Source organism: Seriola lalandi, unplaced genomic scaffold (assembly GCF_002814215.2).
Source record: "Seriola lalandi dorsalis isolate HSWRI2012SDOR001 ecotype SW California unplaced genomic scaffold, Sedor1 jcf7180002054748, whole genome shotgun sequence".
Lineage (NCBI taxonomy): Eukaryota > Metazoa > Chordata > Actinopteri > Carangiformes > Carangidae > Seriola > Seriola lalandi.
In genome coordinates, this window is record NW_019525301.1 from 5,279,728 (window position 1) to 5,296,057 (window position 16,330).

General features: G+C 42.8%; 2 protein-coding genes across 2 annotated transcripts; one reads left to right on the forward strand and one right to left on the reverse strand.

The window, feature by feature from the left end:
• The first annotated feature begins 2 nt into the window (after positions 1-2).
• Positions 3-10,170, forward strand: zbtb40 (zinc finger and BTB domain containing 40). Its single transcript, XM_023424649.2, has 12 exons — positions 3-115; positions 727-910; positions 1,865-2,298; positions 2,382-2,575; positions 3,922-4,135; positions 4,217-4,609; positions 4,895-5,101; positions 5,267-5,431; positions 5,544-5,758; positions 5,922-6,078; positions 7,425-7,663; positions 8,841-10,170. The coding sequence occupies exons 2-12, from the start codon at positions 759-761 to the stop codon at positions 9,054-9,056; spliced, it is 2,586 nt and encodes an 861-aa protein (XP_023280417.1). The 5' UTR covers positions 3-115; positions 727-758; the 3' UTR covers positions 9,057-10,170.
• A 191-nt stretch (positions 10,171-10,361) lies between these two features.
• Positions 10,362-15,946, reverse strand: cyb561d1 (cytochrome b561 family, member D1). The gene is made up of 3 exons (XM_023424627.2): positions 14,887-15,946; positions 14,158-14,195; positions 10,362-12,909 (listed from the first exon to the last, which is right to left on the reverse strand). Exons 1-3 carry the CDS (start codon positions 15,041-15,043, stop codon positions 12,403-12,405), a joined length of 702 nt encoding a protein of 233 aa, XP_023280395.1. The 5' UTR covers positions 15,044-15,946; the 3' UTR covers positions 10,362-12,402.
• Positions 15,947-16,330: the final 384 nt, after the last annotated feature.

Consider the following 16,330-nt stretch of genomic DNA (forward strand, 5'->3'; position numbering starts at 1 on the left):
TTTAGTCGTCGTACCGCTTGACGCCATTTTCAAAACGGCTAAGCTTTATTGCGCACACTTGATTTGTTCAGCAAAGAAGTTTAAATAAAGAGACGGATCGTTTGAATAACTCAAGGTAAAGACACCCACTGACTGGAAGCTGCATGTCGGATGACTGTCAGGGGGTTTATTCAGAGTAAAACTGCTCTTGTTTCCCAACGAGCTTCACCGACTTCATATTATTTATCTTCTCTAGATTGCATTAGCATGTGTAGCTAAAGCTAGTGGTTGTTATCCTGCTAGAGCTGGTTAGCTAGTGTATTATATTGACTGAAGACCCAGTGAACATCAGTGACCTAAACCTGTACATTAACCTAAGCAAACAGTCGGCTGCTAATAAAACGTGCACCACTGACAGTAGCTTACAAAGCAGTATCTGACATGACACATTTTAATATTGATTTGATTGTTGCAGGCACATAACTCAACAGCCACCTTACATAAATACAGTTCAAACTTCAAGCACTTCTTTTCTTCCTGGTTCCATAACCTGCTGTAGAATACAGATGCTGGTAGCATCAACCATAAACCAGTTCACACAGTGTGAGCTGCTCTGTGCTAAGTCTAAGCTGTCCTATTAGGACATCCACAAGATGATATGTGCAGTATTGTGGCTACCTTCAATACTGTACATGAATCAACTGTCAGTTTCTCAACTGAGTTTGACATTATGTTTTTTCCATAAAGAGAGAGCAGATCATTCTGCACCAGGAGATAAAATGATGGAGCTACCCAACTACAGCAGCCAGCTAATGCAGCAGCTGTGGGCCCTGAGGAAGGAGGGCCAGTTCTGTGACTGCACCATCCTGGTGGGAGACAGCCCTCACCGGGCACACAAACTGGTGCTGGCTGCCTCCAGCATGCTTTTCAGGTAGTGTGAATATGATTTATTAAAGTTAGATATCTGATGGGCCGGAACTCAGGTCTCATGTCATTCAAGATTAATCAAAATATGGTCTCAAGTTAATAGAGGTGAAGTCAAGCATGAAAGATCATTCTTGTAAACAAAATAATAAAGTTTTAACTCAAAGTTCACATGATGACCAGACCCATCACAGTACTTCCTGTGGATTTGAACAAGTTGAACTTTGTTGTATGCATTACAATGTTTCTTTTAACTTTTATAACTTACTTTGGTACAAACTTTAAAATCATTCGTCAAAAAACATAAGATTAAACTCAGTAAACACAGACAGAAAGTCCATACATGGACGACTGAACAGAACAGACACAGTTAGCTTGTTAGCCTACAATAAATAATAAGACTTCCATTTATCCCTTTTAACCAGTGAGGGTTCGTCATTCCTGCACAGCTTTAAATAAATATGTTGCACAAGAATGAAAGTGGTATTGATGATGATCTCATCAGGTAGTAATAGTAGGTGTAGTAGTAGTGTTTTAGTCGAAAAGCATATTATTCTCATTATCACTGAAAAACTGCTTTTCCGTGTCCATGATGTGCAGAGCGGGGGGGGGGGGTTGTTAAACTTTGACCTGCGATGCGCAGACCTTTGTGGTAAATACAGTATTTAAATAGATCCTGTCAAACCAAGTATAAAGTCTTGAGACGAGTCACTTCATACTTTTTCTCAGCTCTTTGAGGGGAAATTCCAAAACGACTTAGGTTTATATAGCTATACAGCTTATAGCAAGCCTCATGTAGGACTGTGACTAATGATTATTTTCATTACCAATTTATTTGCTTAATATTTTCTTAGTTAATGAGACTCAGTTGGTGTCTAAGTTTGAAAACCAGTGGGATATCACCTGTGACTTTTGTTAACTGGAGCTTTTACAGAAATAAAATCATCTTGGTCTGTGTCAGGTCTCTCCTGGACAGCTCTGACACCATCTCCATCGACACGGCTGTGGTTTCCTCGCAGGAGTTCGGCTGTCTGCTGGACATGGTCTACACTGGCAAGCTTCCTATGGGCAAACACAACGTCAGTCGCATTGTCGCTGCCGCAGACAACCTGCAGATGTTCGATGTGGCCGTTGGCTTTAAAAACGTCCTCACCAGCCTTGTGAAGCAGCAGCCCCAGGTCCCGGTCCCAGTCGTCTCGACACAGAGATCAAACCTCAGCATGATCCACAAAGCCCAGACTGTGAACCCTGAAGGTTCAGCCTCATCCAACAAGGATGACTCTGCTTCAGACAAGACGGAGCTAAGGGCCAAGCTGAAAGAGGAAGACTGTCAGGGAGACGGTGACGACGCAGACGAACCACCATGTAAAAGAACCTGTGTTGAGGAGTCCCCAGGTCAGTATCAGCTGCTTACGTGTCAAAGTCGAATAACAACACTGTATTAACAGGCTCCATGTTTTCATATGGTGTGTACACAGAGCCTGAAGAAGCCAAATCCTCAGAAAGTGCAGTGGAAGAAAACAGCAGCACAGGAGACAAGGTGTCCAGTGAGTCTGCCTCTGGTCTTCTGGAACATTCCTTACAGCTCGTGGAGCTCCTCAGCAGCATGTCCTCTGTCCTGGAGCTGCTGAGCCAGGCAGCACAGAGCAGCCTGGAAGAGCAGGAGAGACAGGTAGCACACATCGCCCCTGTTTTCTCTACTTGATCTTTAAACATAACATGGTTTTCCAGGAAGTTTTTCTGAACAAATATTTGTTCTTTTTTACACCTGTTAACCACTTGTGTATGTCCCTGCAGCTGCTGCTCTCTGCCTTTCTGCTGTATTCTTCACATTTCTCCATCTTCACTCAGATCAACTACATCCAATTAACTCCAGTACTTATTTTAAAAGTAGGATTATCTGACTTCAAGTCCATTGTGAACAGTAGCCATGTTTGTTAAGCCACGACACAATGTCTGAATTCAGTAAGTACATTGTATTGTAATGTGGTAAAGGTCAGTACTGGGTCTAATTCACAGAAATCAGAAGAAATACACAGAGTAGTGGCAGTAAAATGTTGTGAGGAACAACATTACTACAGTGTGAAAAAATAGTTGTGGATGTAAAATCTTTTGTCTGGCAATTGATAAAAAGTTGATGAAACCGTGGATAAAAAATGTGACAGCATGTGAGATTAGGAGGATTTGTAAGTTGTTGTGTATTATTAAAAGCATCTTAAAGCCTGATTGTACATGAAGCTTAAACTGGTCTAATATGGTCAAATGTTCTGAATTTAATTAAAACTCTCTTACTAGCATATGTAAGGCCAGAAAACAAAACTTACTTACAAACTCAATAATCCAGTCTAGATGACACAAAGGTGTGAATTAGGGTCTCAGCATCTGCTGTGCTACATGAAAGAAAAGACCAGTGTTAAAATTGTCGGTCTTGGTGATGTCTTTTTGCTTTCGGACTCTGAGAAAAAAAAGAAAAAAGTCGTGGAGAGTTACTGTGACTTTCAAACTGGTGTCTGTGACGGTTCGGGCCAATGACCAGAAACTTAGTTTTAGAACAAACAGCCGTAATTTTATCATTTGAGAATGGTCAACATTTTTTACAGGAAGATACAGCTGAGTATCATCAGTGTAACAGTGGAAATTACTTCCATGACTGAAAAATTTGACCAAGTGGTGAAACATAAAGAGAGAAAAGCAGAGGACCAAGAACATAGCCCTGTGGTTCTCCATATTTCACATCAGAAAACACAACTTAACACTGAACGAAAAAAAAATATGGAAGCAACTGAAAATAATTTGTCAATGTATTTGAGTATTTCTGCAGTATGGTGAATATGACTCTTGTCATACTGATGAAATTAGTGACAACAAATAAGCACAGAGGAACAGAGCAGATCAGAAAACTGTGAGACTTCTTGCTAGGAGATGATAAAGGCCCATCACTGATGTGAAACTTTCTCAGGTTAAGGCTCATTCTCTCTGTGGTTGAGGTAAATAAAGACACATCTCTCCCCCTGTTAGGTTGTGTGTAAGTGCTGTGAGGAGGCAGATCCCCACTCAGCGCTGGAGACACTGATGAGCAGAATGAGGGAGGGGCAGCTCAGTGAGAGGTCGCTCGTCACGCTGCTCCGGAGCGTCCAGCAGAAAGCTCCTTCCTCCTTCCTCCCATCACTGGTCTCTCTGCTGGAGGAGGTGGAGAGGAGCACACAGGAGCCAAACAGAGGCCAAGGCACAGGTAAGAGAGTACATGATGTGACTCTGTGGTAGAGGACGTCTTCTCATGGGTTAAATATGTTGGTTTTCTTCTATTTCACAGTTGACTCAGAACAACAGAACGGCAGAAGTGAAGAGAAGGAGGGAGAGGAGGAAGAGGAAGAAAACAGTAAGGAGGAGACTGAAGATGAAGACAAAGATATAAAAGCTTCAACAGACTCCTCCTCCCCTCCCCCTTCCTCCTCTTCCTCCCCCTCTAAGCCTTTCTCCTGTCGCTGGTGTAAGAAGGGTTTTGCCTACAAGTGTCGAATGCTGGCCCACGTGAAGCGCTGCCCCATGTCCCAGGAATGTGAGCAGCAGTGTCCACAGTGCCCCAAGAAGCTGGCCAATCAGCGGGCCCTGCAGCGCCACCGGGCCGAAGCTCACCGCAACACCACACGTGTGAAGAAGAAGGTGGCCTGTGACCTCTGTGGACGGACCTTCGCCCACCCATCAGGTAAATGGAGGATGGAAGATGTCTGGAACAACCAGGACTCTTCTAGAGCTGGACCCAGACTAACTGAGACGTCAGGGAGAAGAGAGGAGACCTTAACCTGATGGTCACTCTGAGCTCCAGACATCCTGTGTGGAGATGGAGACACTTCCAGAATTGTATTACTTTATTCATTTTATTTACATGCAGGTGATTGTGTAAACTCAGTTCTGAAAGTTGTACAGACACAGATTTTTGTTAAAGTCAGACGACTGTGTCGTGTTTGTGCTCCCTCTTGTTGTATTTCAGGAATGATTTACCACAAACGGACAGAGCACTTTGAAGAAAAGCCGTTTGCTTGTGAGGAATGTGGCGCAAAGTTCGGTGCCAACTCGTCTCTGAAGAATCACATGCGGCTGCACACAGGAGAGAAGCCCTACCACTGCAAACACTGTGACATGACCTTCAGTGTGGCTGCTGCACTCGCATACCACACCAAGAAGAAACACTCTGAGGGTGAGACACACACATACTCACACACACACACACTCCTGAGTGGTAACAAAAAAAGAAAATGTTTCTGTTAGTTTTTAGATTTTTGTTAAACCTGAATCTTTGCACTGAGCATCACAGTCTCCTCTTGTCCAGTTTGTTCAGACTCACTCTCTTTATTGTGTTCAGGGAAGATGTATGTGTGTCAGTACTGCAAGGCCGTCTTTGCCCAGTCCATTGAGCTGACGCGTCACGTGCGAACACACACCGGTGATCGTCCGTATGTGTGTCGGGAGTGTGGTAAAGGCTACAGCCAGGCCAGTGGACTGACTGTCCACCTGCACACCTTCCACAGTAAGAAGAGACACATGTGGAGAATAAGTACAAATGTGGTGAAAGAATCAAACATTCTAATAATGAACATGATGTGACATCATGTTGTGTTCTTTCTCCTGCCATCTGTCAGACCTGTCAGAGCCTCATGACTGTCAGAAGTGCTGCCTCAGCTTCTCCTCGCTGGATGAGCATCGGCAGCACATCCAGGAGTTCCACCCGAAGGAGTTCCACAAGTGTCCCACCTGCAACAAAGTGTTCACCAGTGCCGGCCTCTTGGACAAACACAAAGGCACACATACTGGAGCCAAGCCCTTCAGCTGCGAACTCTGCAACAAGTCCTATCAGGTAGGACAAGTTTGTCCGGCTTCACAGGTCTGAGGTGATGATGAGTTTGAGTTCAGTCCTCTGATGTGGACCAAGTTCAGTCTGGATGCGGTGAAGAGGTTCACATCCAAAGTCAGGATATCAGATGAAAAGTGTGATGTATGTCTTCTCTCCGTTGCCATAGCAACTGTCAGGGCTGTGGTACCATAACAGGACCAACCACCCTGATGTGTTTGCGAGCCACACCCGTCAGCTCAAGACCCTGGTCCAGTGTGATGTTTGTTTCAAGTTCTTCCCGAGCGCCACCAGTGTGGCCAAACACCGAGCTTCTGAGCACCAAGGTGAGGACAGGAGCTTTAACACAGGCTCACAATGTGAGGCGGATAAAAGATTCAGAAATACTCACACACTTAGCTCTATATTCTTCTTTAAAGCTCCTATTTGCATTATCCTGTCTTGAGAGGGACGTGATGTTGTAGGTGCTGATTTTGACTGTAGTTGAGTTGAACATCAGACTTCATAAATCAGATAAATTAAGACTGGCTGTCAAATCAAGGCCAGGAAAAGAACCAGGGTGGATAAACTCCTGCTACCTGTCATATAATGTGCAGACAGTTAAGCATAATGTACATTTCTACCTCTTTCATTTCATAAATTCATCCATATAATCCTGTTATTTTGTGCAACCCTGGCTTTCAGCCACACTGCGTTAGCTCACACCGGCTACTGGGGGCTGGCTAAATACAGCGGCTAACCATTGAGCTTCCATGGTGCAGAGTCACACTTCCAATTCAACCTGGCCTCCATTACAACAAATAAGCTACAATTATTACATGTACCGTTATCACTGAAAGAGGCAAAGGAACAGAGTGCAGAGCAGGAGAGAGACAGAGAGAGGCAGTCGCTAACTGCTAACTGCAAAAGAAAGTGGCAGATCTGAATAGCATGTAAACAACAAAAACACCAGCAACTGGAAATGAGACATTACTCTCACTGCAGCACAGTAATAAAAGCTCTGTAAAGATATAAAGCGTTTCTGTCCACTGAAACAGTAGAGGGCTTTTAATTTGAAACAGTTACAGGAAGTGTTGAGTTTGTATTATGTAATGTGGTAACTTTAACATGGTAAATGGGAGTGGATCAAAAAGGAGGCATCATACCAAAATACTGCTCTGACCAGTTATACATATCAAACAGAGGGAGAGACATTAACACCTGTTAGTTTCTGCAGTTGAGGTAAATAAAGGCCCCACCCACTTTTTGAGGAAATACAATAGTTGAAAACTGTTGTTGATCAGCTGGAGATGCCCCCTGATGATGTAATAGAAATTGTTCACACCAAATCATTTTGAAAGAGCAACGGCCAATGGGAAAAGTCCAACATTTGGCCGACCAATGGTGTAACTCTATCACTCAGTCAGTCATTTACATTGTTGGATGTAGCACTAGCCTGTGGCTGGTCCATCAAAAAACCACTGATGTAGAATTTTTGTTTTTAATATGAAGTGTTGATCCTCTAGTTGCACAGTCAGTGCTGATCACCACATGGATTTTAAATGATGATGTTTCTGCAGATGTTTAAAGTTTGTTCATCCTCAGGGGTTCATCCTGGTATTTTGGCATTCAGAGAGGAAGGCAGGGAAGGTTTTCTGAGAGTTTTCACTGATCCTGTGTGTTCGTCGTCCAGGCTCAGCGGCGGCGGCGGTGCAGTGTCCATGCTGCCCGGCCGTGTTGGGCGGAGAGGAGGAGCTGCAGGAACACGTCAGCAGCCAGCACATTGGCCAGAGCAGTGAGGCATTGAGCTGCCTCCTCTGCTCCCTGGTCTGCAGCACACAGCTGGAGCTGCAGGAGCACCTGTTCTCCTGCCACATGGACACACAGGAGGAGCAGGAGGCTGGGGAGGAGCAGGCCTCCACCTCCCACACGGTAAGAGGTTCTGCTGCTGCTTGTCACTTCAGCCTTCAGCTGTGAGAGCTGAAAAACACTGTTCACCTCAGTTGGAAGAACACATGTTAAACAGATGTTAATCTGAGAGTCCTAAATATCTGACATCACCTATAGGTGAAGAAAACTGCGCAACAAAGTGAAATCTGACTGTGAATGTGAAAGTACAGTACATGTTGAGTAATAGCACATTTCCACACAGTATCAACATGTGATCTGAATGATGACTTCTGAAGATTTGCATTTACACATTGCATAATACGTGTTCTCTTTGACTCCGTTGTTCCCACATTTTGATCAGATCACCATATGCAAATTAGTTTCTGAACTTGGTGCATTCAGGTCCATAATTTCCCTTACGATAAGGAAATCATTTGTTTGTTGCTTCATGAATGAGGCTGTTATTGAACAATATTTATCTAAGTACAGTATCTCTGGGGCTGGGTGCAAAAAACACCTTAAGTTAAGGTTTTCCTTAAAGTCTGAGTTAAGATTTCCTTAAAATAAAAAGAGTTGCACAAAACACCCTTAAGTCCTCTCCTTAAGATTTCTTTAAAATGTTCACTTAAATATTTAAGGTTTTTACCTTATCTAAGTCTTACGCTCAAGGAATCAGTTACAGTCAGTTAAACCGCTGCACAAAAGACCTTAGTGACCAAAGTAAGAAAAAACTAAAGGTACGTCTGACTGTCATAACTGTAACATCACTGAGTTTATGGTGATAAATGTAAAAATAAAGGCATCCTAAGAAGAGAGTTCCACGACCCAGGAGACATCATGAATGATTGACTTTACATTACTCATCAGTCACTTTTTTTCCGACTGTCTACAGTTGGACCCCTTCACTTTCCACAGCTGAATGGTTTACGCTCTACAGTGTTATATCACACGATCTTTCTGGTCAGGTGTAGTCAAGGTGTTTCATGTCCACAGATCAGAGGTCCAGGAGGGAGTCCTGTCATCTTACTCTTTTAAATATGAAATCATCACTGAATCAAACAGAGCTGAAAACTGCTGCTGACATTTTCAAGGAGCTGGCCACACCCCCAAACAGTGATGTCACTGTAAGTGTGGCCAAGGTTTCAGCTGACAGAGTAGTGCACTGTTACCTTTTAAAATAAATTTAATTATTTAATATACAACTTCTCTGTCCAATCAGGTGATTTCAGCAGATCCCACAGATGGGGAGGGGGCGGAGCCAGTCACCCCTGAGGAGCAGACTCAGCTGGCAGCTACCCAGCAGGTTTTTGTGGCTCTGGCAGGTGGAAGAGAGGGCGGCTCATCAGCGGAGGTGGTGGAGGTCAACATGTACGACCTGCTGAACAACTCAGTCACCTTCATCTGTGAGGACAAACCAGCAGGCCCTCAGTCTTAACCACCAGAGGATCTGGGACCTGGAGATTTATGGTTTCACTGTCTCCTCTGATCATTAACAATAACACAGGCTGAACTGTCAGCGTTCACAGGCCGTGGACTGTTGTGTTCATGTTTCATCCACCAAAGTCTTTTGCTGTAAATAAATGTGATGAAATGTGAGTTTCACATTAGTTACTGTACAGAGACCAGGCTGCCTTATGAAGGGCGTCCCCAAAGAGCATGAGAGTCAAACACTAATACACTGACACCTTGTCTGCCTGCTCCCCTCAGACACAGTGAGGGTCCATGAGTAGTCTCAATCTTACTCGCTTTTTGGTGAGCTTTCAACCGCAGCTGAGCAAACTCCATTCATTCTGAAGAAGACCAAGACATGGTTGTCCTGTTTGTTTATGTAAATTAATTTTTTTGTTGCCCTAGTGTGTGTGTGAGTCTGAATAAACTCCAGCGTGTGTGTTCATGGTGATGAAGGAACATGTGACCCAGAGAAACTGAGACTAAATGGTGTGTTTTAATAGTGCTTGGAAACAGTGGAGCTCAATGGCTCAGTTCACACCTGCAGTGACCACTTGTGATCAGATCTCACTGTCATGTGGTCCAGGCCTCCTCTGAATGTGGTCTGAGTGATCGGATCTCAGATGCGTCCTCAATGCGTCTTGGGTTTGTTCACACCTGAACTTAGAGCTGACCATTGGTGATCAGGTGAGACAGATGTTAATGCAGGTGTGAAGTGGTGTGAACAAAGTCCATGGCTCAGAGGAATCAGAGACATCAGGCTGTGATTCACATTAAAAGCTTGTAGGAAATAATCACTGTTGCTTTTGGTTTTCTTGTCAACAATGAGAAAAATATCGAGTATGATCAAACTTCTATAGAATGACACTGGAACGTGAAAGTACGTGTGGCTGAACTGAATTGCGGTATATTCTCTGCTGCTGTAACTGTAGAAACTGCTATGACTGTTTCTTCTACACTGGATCTCATTGTGTGTGTGTGTGTGTGTGTGTGTGTGTGTGTGTGTGTGTGTGCGTGCGTGTGTGTCCTTGAGTCTGAATTACTGATGTGTCACAGTGTCCACTTTGTCCAAGAGCATTAAATGACAGCATCAAATAAAATACATGGTTTATAAGCAAACTCTTTGGGGATTGCAAAGGGAAACATTCACATGTATATGGTGACAAAACATACTATAAGCTCATGAACCAGAGGAGCTGGTTTTTCACATAGTCGCATCTCATTTTCAGACCCCTTCACTTTATTCTGTTGGAGGTTTTATTTTACAGTTTTAAGGAAACACTAAATTCCATTCTCTGAACCAAATCCTCAGTGGCCTGGGCCCATTTATTGAATCAATCAGTCTTGGTAAAACCATAAATTATTTTCACCAGTTAGACACAAGTTTCAGATCTCAATTCACCTTTTGACAAAACTCCAAACACATTTTCACTAAAACACACTGCACTGGACTGGTGAATATAGTTTCACAGCTGGGTTTTGTGTTACAGTTTTGAGAAATGCATGGAAGGTTTCAAGAAATGTGTTCTAGCAATTGTGAAAAACTAAATGGATAGACTTGACATCTTTGTCCATCAGTCTACACTCAGTCGGCCATAATGACAAAGTGAAAACATGTTTTTAGGAATTTTTGCAAATTTATTAAAAATCAAAAACTGAAATGTACACTCCACACTGCCTTCATCACCCAATAACATTGTTATTGCTTACATCTTAACAAACAGTTGCCTCCATAATGACCCATCCGGCAGACACAGAGCAACATTAGCATTCATCTGGAGTTGTGTTAATGTCCAAGTGACAAATATAAATCCAACATTCAGTCTTCTTTTAGCTATGATTTCCTCCTCACCAGCTCCTGAGGAAAACATTTGTCTCTTTAGCTGCTAAATATTGCATTTCTTTCACTGGCTGCTTGCTAACGCTGTCTGACTGCTGGGTGGCGCTGAGCGGGGAGTGGAGAGTCAAACAGCTGACATGTCATAAAACCAAACGAGCTGAAAGAGGCTGCAGCTGGCTGATCAATCTTTACTGCTTTCACATTATATCAGTCATCATTCTAATCACTGTTAGGTTAAAAGTTATTGATTGACGTAGCACTGGGAAGCAGCCAAAACAGACACAACACAAAAATATCATGAATTAATAAATAGAATTGACAAGCTGGTATAGAATCATCCAGAACTTTTTGTCCGGTCTACACCTCTCTACATGCAGCGTCTCTGCATATGTAGTGCAAACATTCCTCTGCTGGTTCAGAGGTGTCAGCCAGCTCCAGCTGTGGCGCCGCCTCCAGGCGTCTGTCAGGAAAACGTCCTCTATTGTGTCCTGGGTTTCACATCTGGCACAGCAGCCCACATGTTGTGCATAGTGTCATTAAATTCCTATGTGTTTCTTATTCCAGCAGGAGTTGGAGCTTGAAGATGCCAAAGAGTTCAAAGCTGCAGTTCAGGAGTCCTGGAGGTATCAGAGGCAACATGTCTGAACACAATATCCATACCTTCAAGTTAATAACTCCTAGGGCTCAGTAACATGCTAAAACTCATATTGTGATTAGTTTGTCAAATATTGCTTTATGAGTCATGATTTCAGTTGAAATTATGTTTTTTTTTTTCATTTTCACTGAAAATGCTTTAAAATGATGATGTGATTTTTGTTGGTCTTGAACCAAACAATCGTGTTCCTAGACAATATGATTTGTAGATCGGACATCTCTGTAGCACCACAACATTTTGCCTCTATCAAAAAAAAAATGCAGCTCCTGTGATTTGGATATTACACTTGGCCATATTGCAATTTTGATATTTTGATGAACTGTGCAGCCCTAATAATGTCTGCCCAAAAACTACCAAAAACACTCCCTTCATTATACTAATGACCCAATTCATTAATCAAATATAATAAATGTGTTCACTCAGCTGCTGTTAAGTTTCTGGTTTCTGCATTAGACACAGAAAACTGCAGCTGCTACAATGACTTAATTCATATGAGTGCAGAAAGTGAGTAATCTGTGTGAACAGATAAATCATTTGAAGGTACAGATTTGTGCAGACAAATCAATCATTAGTTGGAACAAATGATCAAAGTATTTGAGGTTTGCGGTCTAATCTCAGCTCCACCGCATGACGATTGTCTGGCTCCAGTAACCGACTAACATGTTGACAAGCAAAACTTCCCTTCAGAAACTTGTGGTTTCAGACAGACGCCCATGTGTTTGTGTTCTTCTACTATGGGACTAACTAGTGTTTTGGTTTATTTGCCTTTAGCTAAGGCCTCTCACTTCCACCACAGTGTAAATCCAATATGGCTGCTGGATGCGTCCTCTGTGCTTCCTAGCTGGTGAGTTTCTTGCGGGGCAGGTAGGCGTTAGTGATCTGGTTCATCACCACCAGAGCAGGGAAGAAGGGGAGCAGGAGGAAGGCCCACCAGGCTATCCCTTTCACCGTGGCCTGGAACCAGTCTGAGAACATGGCCAACACCACGGTGGCTGTGGCCAGCAGGTAGACCACCAGGCCGCAGGTGGCATGGTACAGCTTCAGTTTGGGCAGGGAGGAGGAGAGGCGCAGCAGCTTAGGGAAGATCATGCATATACCACAAGCAGCTTGGAGTACAGTGGTGGCCAGGGTGCAGATGCCCAGCAGACTGTGCCAGGTTACCAGGTGGGGGCGCTCTGACACATTTTTACTGGCCACCATGAAGCCCAGCCCAGTGGCCGAAGCTATGAGGACCAGTGCTTGACAGAACCAGTGGAGACGGACTTTACCCTTCCGGGATTTGAAGCAGAAGGGAGAGCCCTCAGCTGAGAAGAGGAGTATGCCCTCAGTCATACACAGACAATACTGCAGGAGAGACAAGAGACACAGGCTTTAATAAAGAGAAGAAGAGTGTGTGTAAAGGAAGTCAAAACAAATTGTTCCCATGTAGGACAATAATATCTTCTGTGCATATACCACAGCATGTTATGCTGTATATTATTAAATACTGATGGATAGGGATGTTGTAGATTTCATCATTTCTATTGGTTATGAAAACATTGTATTAATTAAAATAATTAACGGAGACATTGCTGCAACAAAGTCTGACAGTACAAGAAACACAAGCAGTGAGACATGTTGTAAACAAACTGTTTATTCCAATGGTCTACACTGCTTTATTTAGAGGTCAAACTGTCAGTAATAATCCCTCGTCGTACAGGAAACCTGTGATCAGAGAAGGTTCAAACAGTCTGAGTAATAATTCAACCACTGTTGTATGTTGTCTTTGTCCAACTGAGGGTTTGTTCAGTCTGTCTGAACTGTTCACATGTTTTATCACGTCATAAAGTGACACTGCTGCATCCTGAGAGCTCAGCAATCATAATACTGCATATAAAATAATACACAATGTAATAAAGAAATAAAGAAAAGAGTCATCCGTTAATTGTCAAGTGATGTGACGTTCTATATTTTTCTCAACAAAAAAAGACCAAAACCAACGATGAATGTATCAAACTAAGAACTGTGTGTGAATCACAGCCTGATGTTTCCAGAATGCACTTGGTGATATGTTCTTTCATCACCATGAGCACACACACTCCAGGTCAGTGTGTAACACAATATCTGACACAGTTGTTAGCGCTGCCTCCTCCCAACCCCTCCCATCTATTATTCACAGTGGAAAGAAGCTGGAGACACAAAGAGCAGAGGGTGTGAAAGTAAAGGTATGTTCAGAGCTCACAGGAGAGTTCACACTCAACTGATGAAGCATTTACTGCTTTTATTAGTTTACATTTATGTATGAGCAAAGGAACAGGCGTCACATGATCACTGTTTAATCTAAATCTAATCAGCTTTATACACATCCTCATTACTGAGACACCTGCCAGTAGCTGCGCGTTAGTAATAACAGTATTTATTCTATCAAGATCATGAAAAAATTAGGAAAAATCTGAATTATTTCATATTTGTGCAAATTATTTGATGACAAGATGAATGTGGGATGATGTGTTTGCCACATGTTTTTTTTAAATAATGCTGTACTAGCGTGTACTCACTTCACTGTGTCTGTGTGTGTGAGAAGGTGAAATCATGGGTGGACTGTAAACTTACTGCAACAGACATACACACCGGATGCCAAGAAAACAGACCTGGAACAAAAAGAAACACAAGTAAAACATTCTACAGTCCAAAACTATTCAAAACTTCAAAACTAAGTTCATTAGTGACAGAACTGTTGAGTCCTCCAAAACTATAAGTAGCAGGGCTTTTGTCTCTATCCAACTTATATTACCTGCTTACAAATTGATCACTGAAGTGATTATCAAATGATCTAATGTTGGGAATCTAACAGCAAACGGTGGGATCAGATTTCACTCTGTATCAGACAAGACTTTATGCTCTGATCATCTTTACTGGCAGATAGAAATGAACTAGATGACATTTGACCCATCCAAGGTTAAATGATAATGAAAACGATATGTTTAAAGGGGCAGTAGGTTACACCTTGAATAAATAGCCTGTGAAGCGTTCAATGTCACAAATATTGATCCTATGAATCTCTAAGATGTGTTTAGATGTTTTTTTTTTTTATTAAAGGAAGCGAATACATTAATTTTAGTTTGTCTAAGGCTGTATGAAGAGGCTCGTGGTCTTTGCCATTAATTACAAAACGTATTACATTTAATTTATTAGATTAGATATAGATTAATAACCCATAAACCAGATTAATGACTATAAAGGCAAATATAAAGCATTAACTGATAAAACTATGTCAGGTGTACTGACAGTCGTTTTGATTTGATGGTAAAATCACAGGTCCAGATCCAAAGATTCACTCACTGGTTCCGGGTCTGGACAGGAGGGAGATGATGAGGGTCAGGCCCAAGCCGGTGACATGAGCCGCTATCACCGACGCCCTGCGCAGCCACACGTACAGCCAGAAGTCCCGCATCCCCAGCCCCTCTCCCACCGGGCTGTACTCCACGTCAGACCGCATACTGGTGACCCACCTGTCCGGCTACCTGCTGGCTCCACAGTATGTGAAAGGCGAGCGGAGACGGAGAAACGCAGCGCGCGTGCTGCCGAGACACTGCACGAGCTGCATAATTATGTAGTTATGAAGCGGGAAAACCCGACGCACAGGATCGACCGGAGGTCAGCTGCGACTCATACGGTTCACAAGTCAAGAGAGGAGAGCAGACAGAGAGCCGGCCACGAACTGAGCCAGGCTGTACACAATGACAACTCACAGTACTTCCGGTGTTAGTTTTTCAAATCAGGAGTCACGGTAAAGCGTTTTAATGGCGTAAATTATATGTGATAAAATGTGAAGAGGGTTTAACCCTAAACTGAAAAGACAGTGAAGCACAGGGATCAGATCTGTGACAGTCAAACCCTCACAGTTTGTTTCTACGAGAAAAATCTGGTCCAGAGCGTTAAAGTGTTGGTTTTAAAACTGATTCCTCTCCAGCTCTAGTGTAGTTTTAGCTGGTTTGACGTTACAAATTAAAGGGACGTAATCCCTCCGAGCTCAACCCAGTCCAGCTATGGATTAAAAAACTGGGTTGGCCAATGAACCAGAAGCAGAAACGTCACCGTCAAGAGAGGAAAAGTCTCATACACGACAACACAGACTTGACTCGGGCTCTCTTACTGTCAGCTGGATGATTGTTTGAACGACTGTCATGTAGCCCCAACACCAAAGAGCAAGACGTCTGGTCTGCGTCATTCAAACAATACAAGTGCTATAAAGAAAACAGCGTGTAAAGTGTCTCTGCTAATGTTTCGTCTTTTGGCTCCACTTCCTGGTTTGGTTCTTTGTCATCACCGAAGATTATGAAAGGAGTGAGATGGTTCACCTCTACTTCCTGCTTTTACTACAGCTCAGCAGCAGGGGACAGCTCTGGGCATCATATCCGCCAGGATCAACAAAAATTACTCAAACATTGCACTTATCTTACAGTCGCGAGATACTGGTACTTAGTTCTTTCTGAGGAACACGTTGTACATTTTACACGGATAACTCCCAATTTCATAGAGACAAACTTATGTGGGCACCAATGCATATACAAATAATATACTGTACTTCAACTTGTGTGGATATAAAGACTTAAAATTGTTCATGTCAAATTTACTACCTCCTTCAATACAATTTCTTCTTTTATTTCAAATGTGATTATGGATGACCAGGAGAGTTCTGTATTGTCCATCTCTTTAACTACCGCCATCTTTGTTTATCCGTTAAATTATTAAGCTATTATCATTTCTGTAATATATATGGTTC

What these genes read in the sequence shown, in the direction of transcription:
- cyb561d1 (XM_023424627.2), bottom strand. Translation starts at nt 15,043, where the DNA reads ATGCGGTCTGACGTGGAGTACAGCCCGGTGGGAGAGGGGCTGGGGATG. An exon ending in CCTGTCCAGACCCGGAACCA is followed by an intron (nt 14,196 to 14,886) that starts GTGAGTGAATCT and finishes TTTTTGTTCCAG; the next exon opens with GTCTGTTTTCTTGGCATCCG. An exon ending in CGGTGTGTATGTCTGTTGCA is followed by an intron (nt 12,910 to 14,157) that starts GTAAGTTTACAG and finishes TCTCTCCTGCAG; the next exon opens with TATTGTCTGTGTATGACTGA.
- zbtb40 (XM_023424649.2), top strand. Translation starts at nt 759, where the DNA reads ATGATGGAGCTACCCAACTACAGCAGCCAGCTAATGCAGCAGCTGTGG. An exon ending in TGGAAGAGCAGGAGAGACAG is followed by an intron (nt 2,576 to 3,921) that starts GTAGCACACATC and finishes TCCCCCTGTTAG; the next exon opens with GTTGTGTGTAAGTGCTGTGA. An exon ending in CCACCTGCACACCTTCCACA is followed by an intron (nt 5,432 to 5,543) that starts GTAAGAAGAGAC and finishes GCCATCTGTCAG; the next exon opens with ACCTGTCAGAGCCTCATGAC.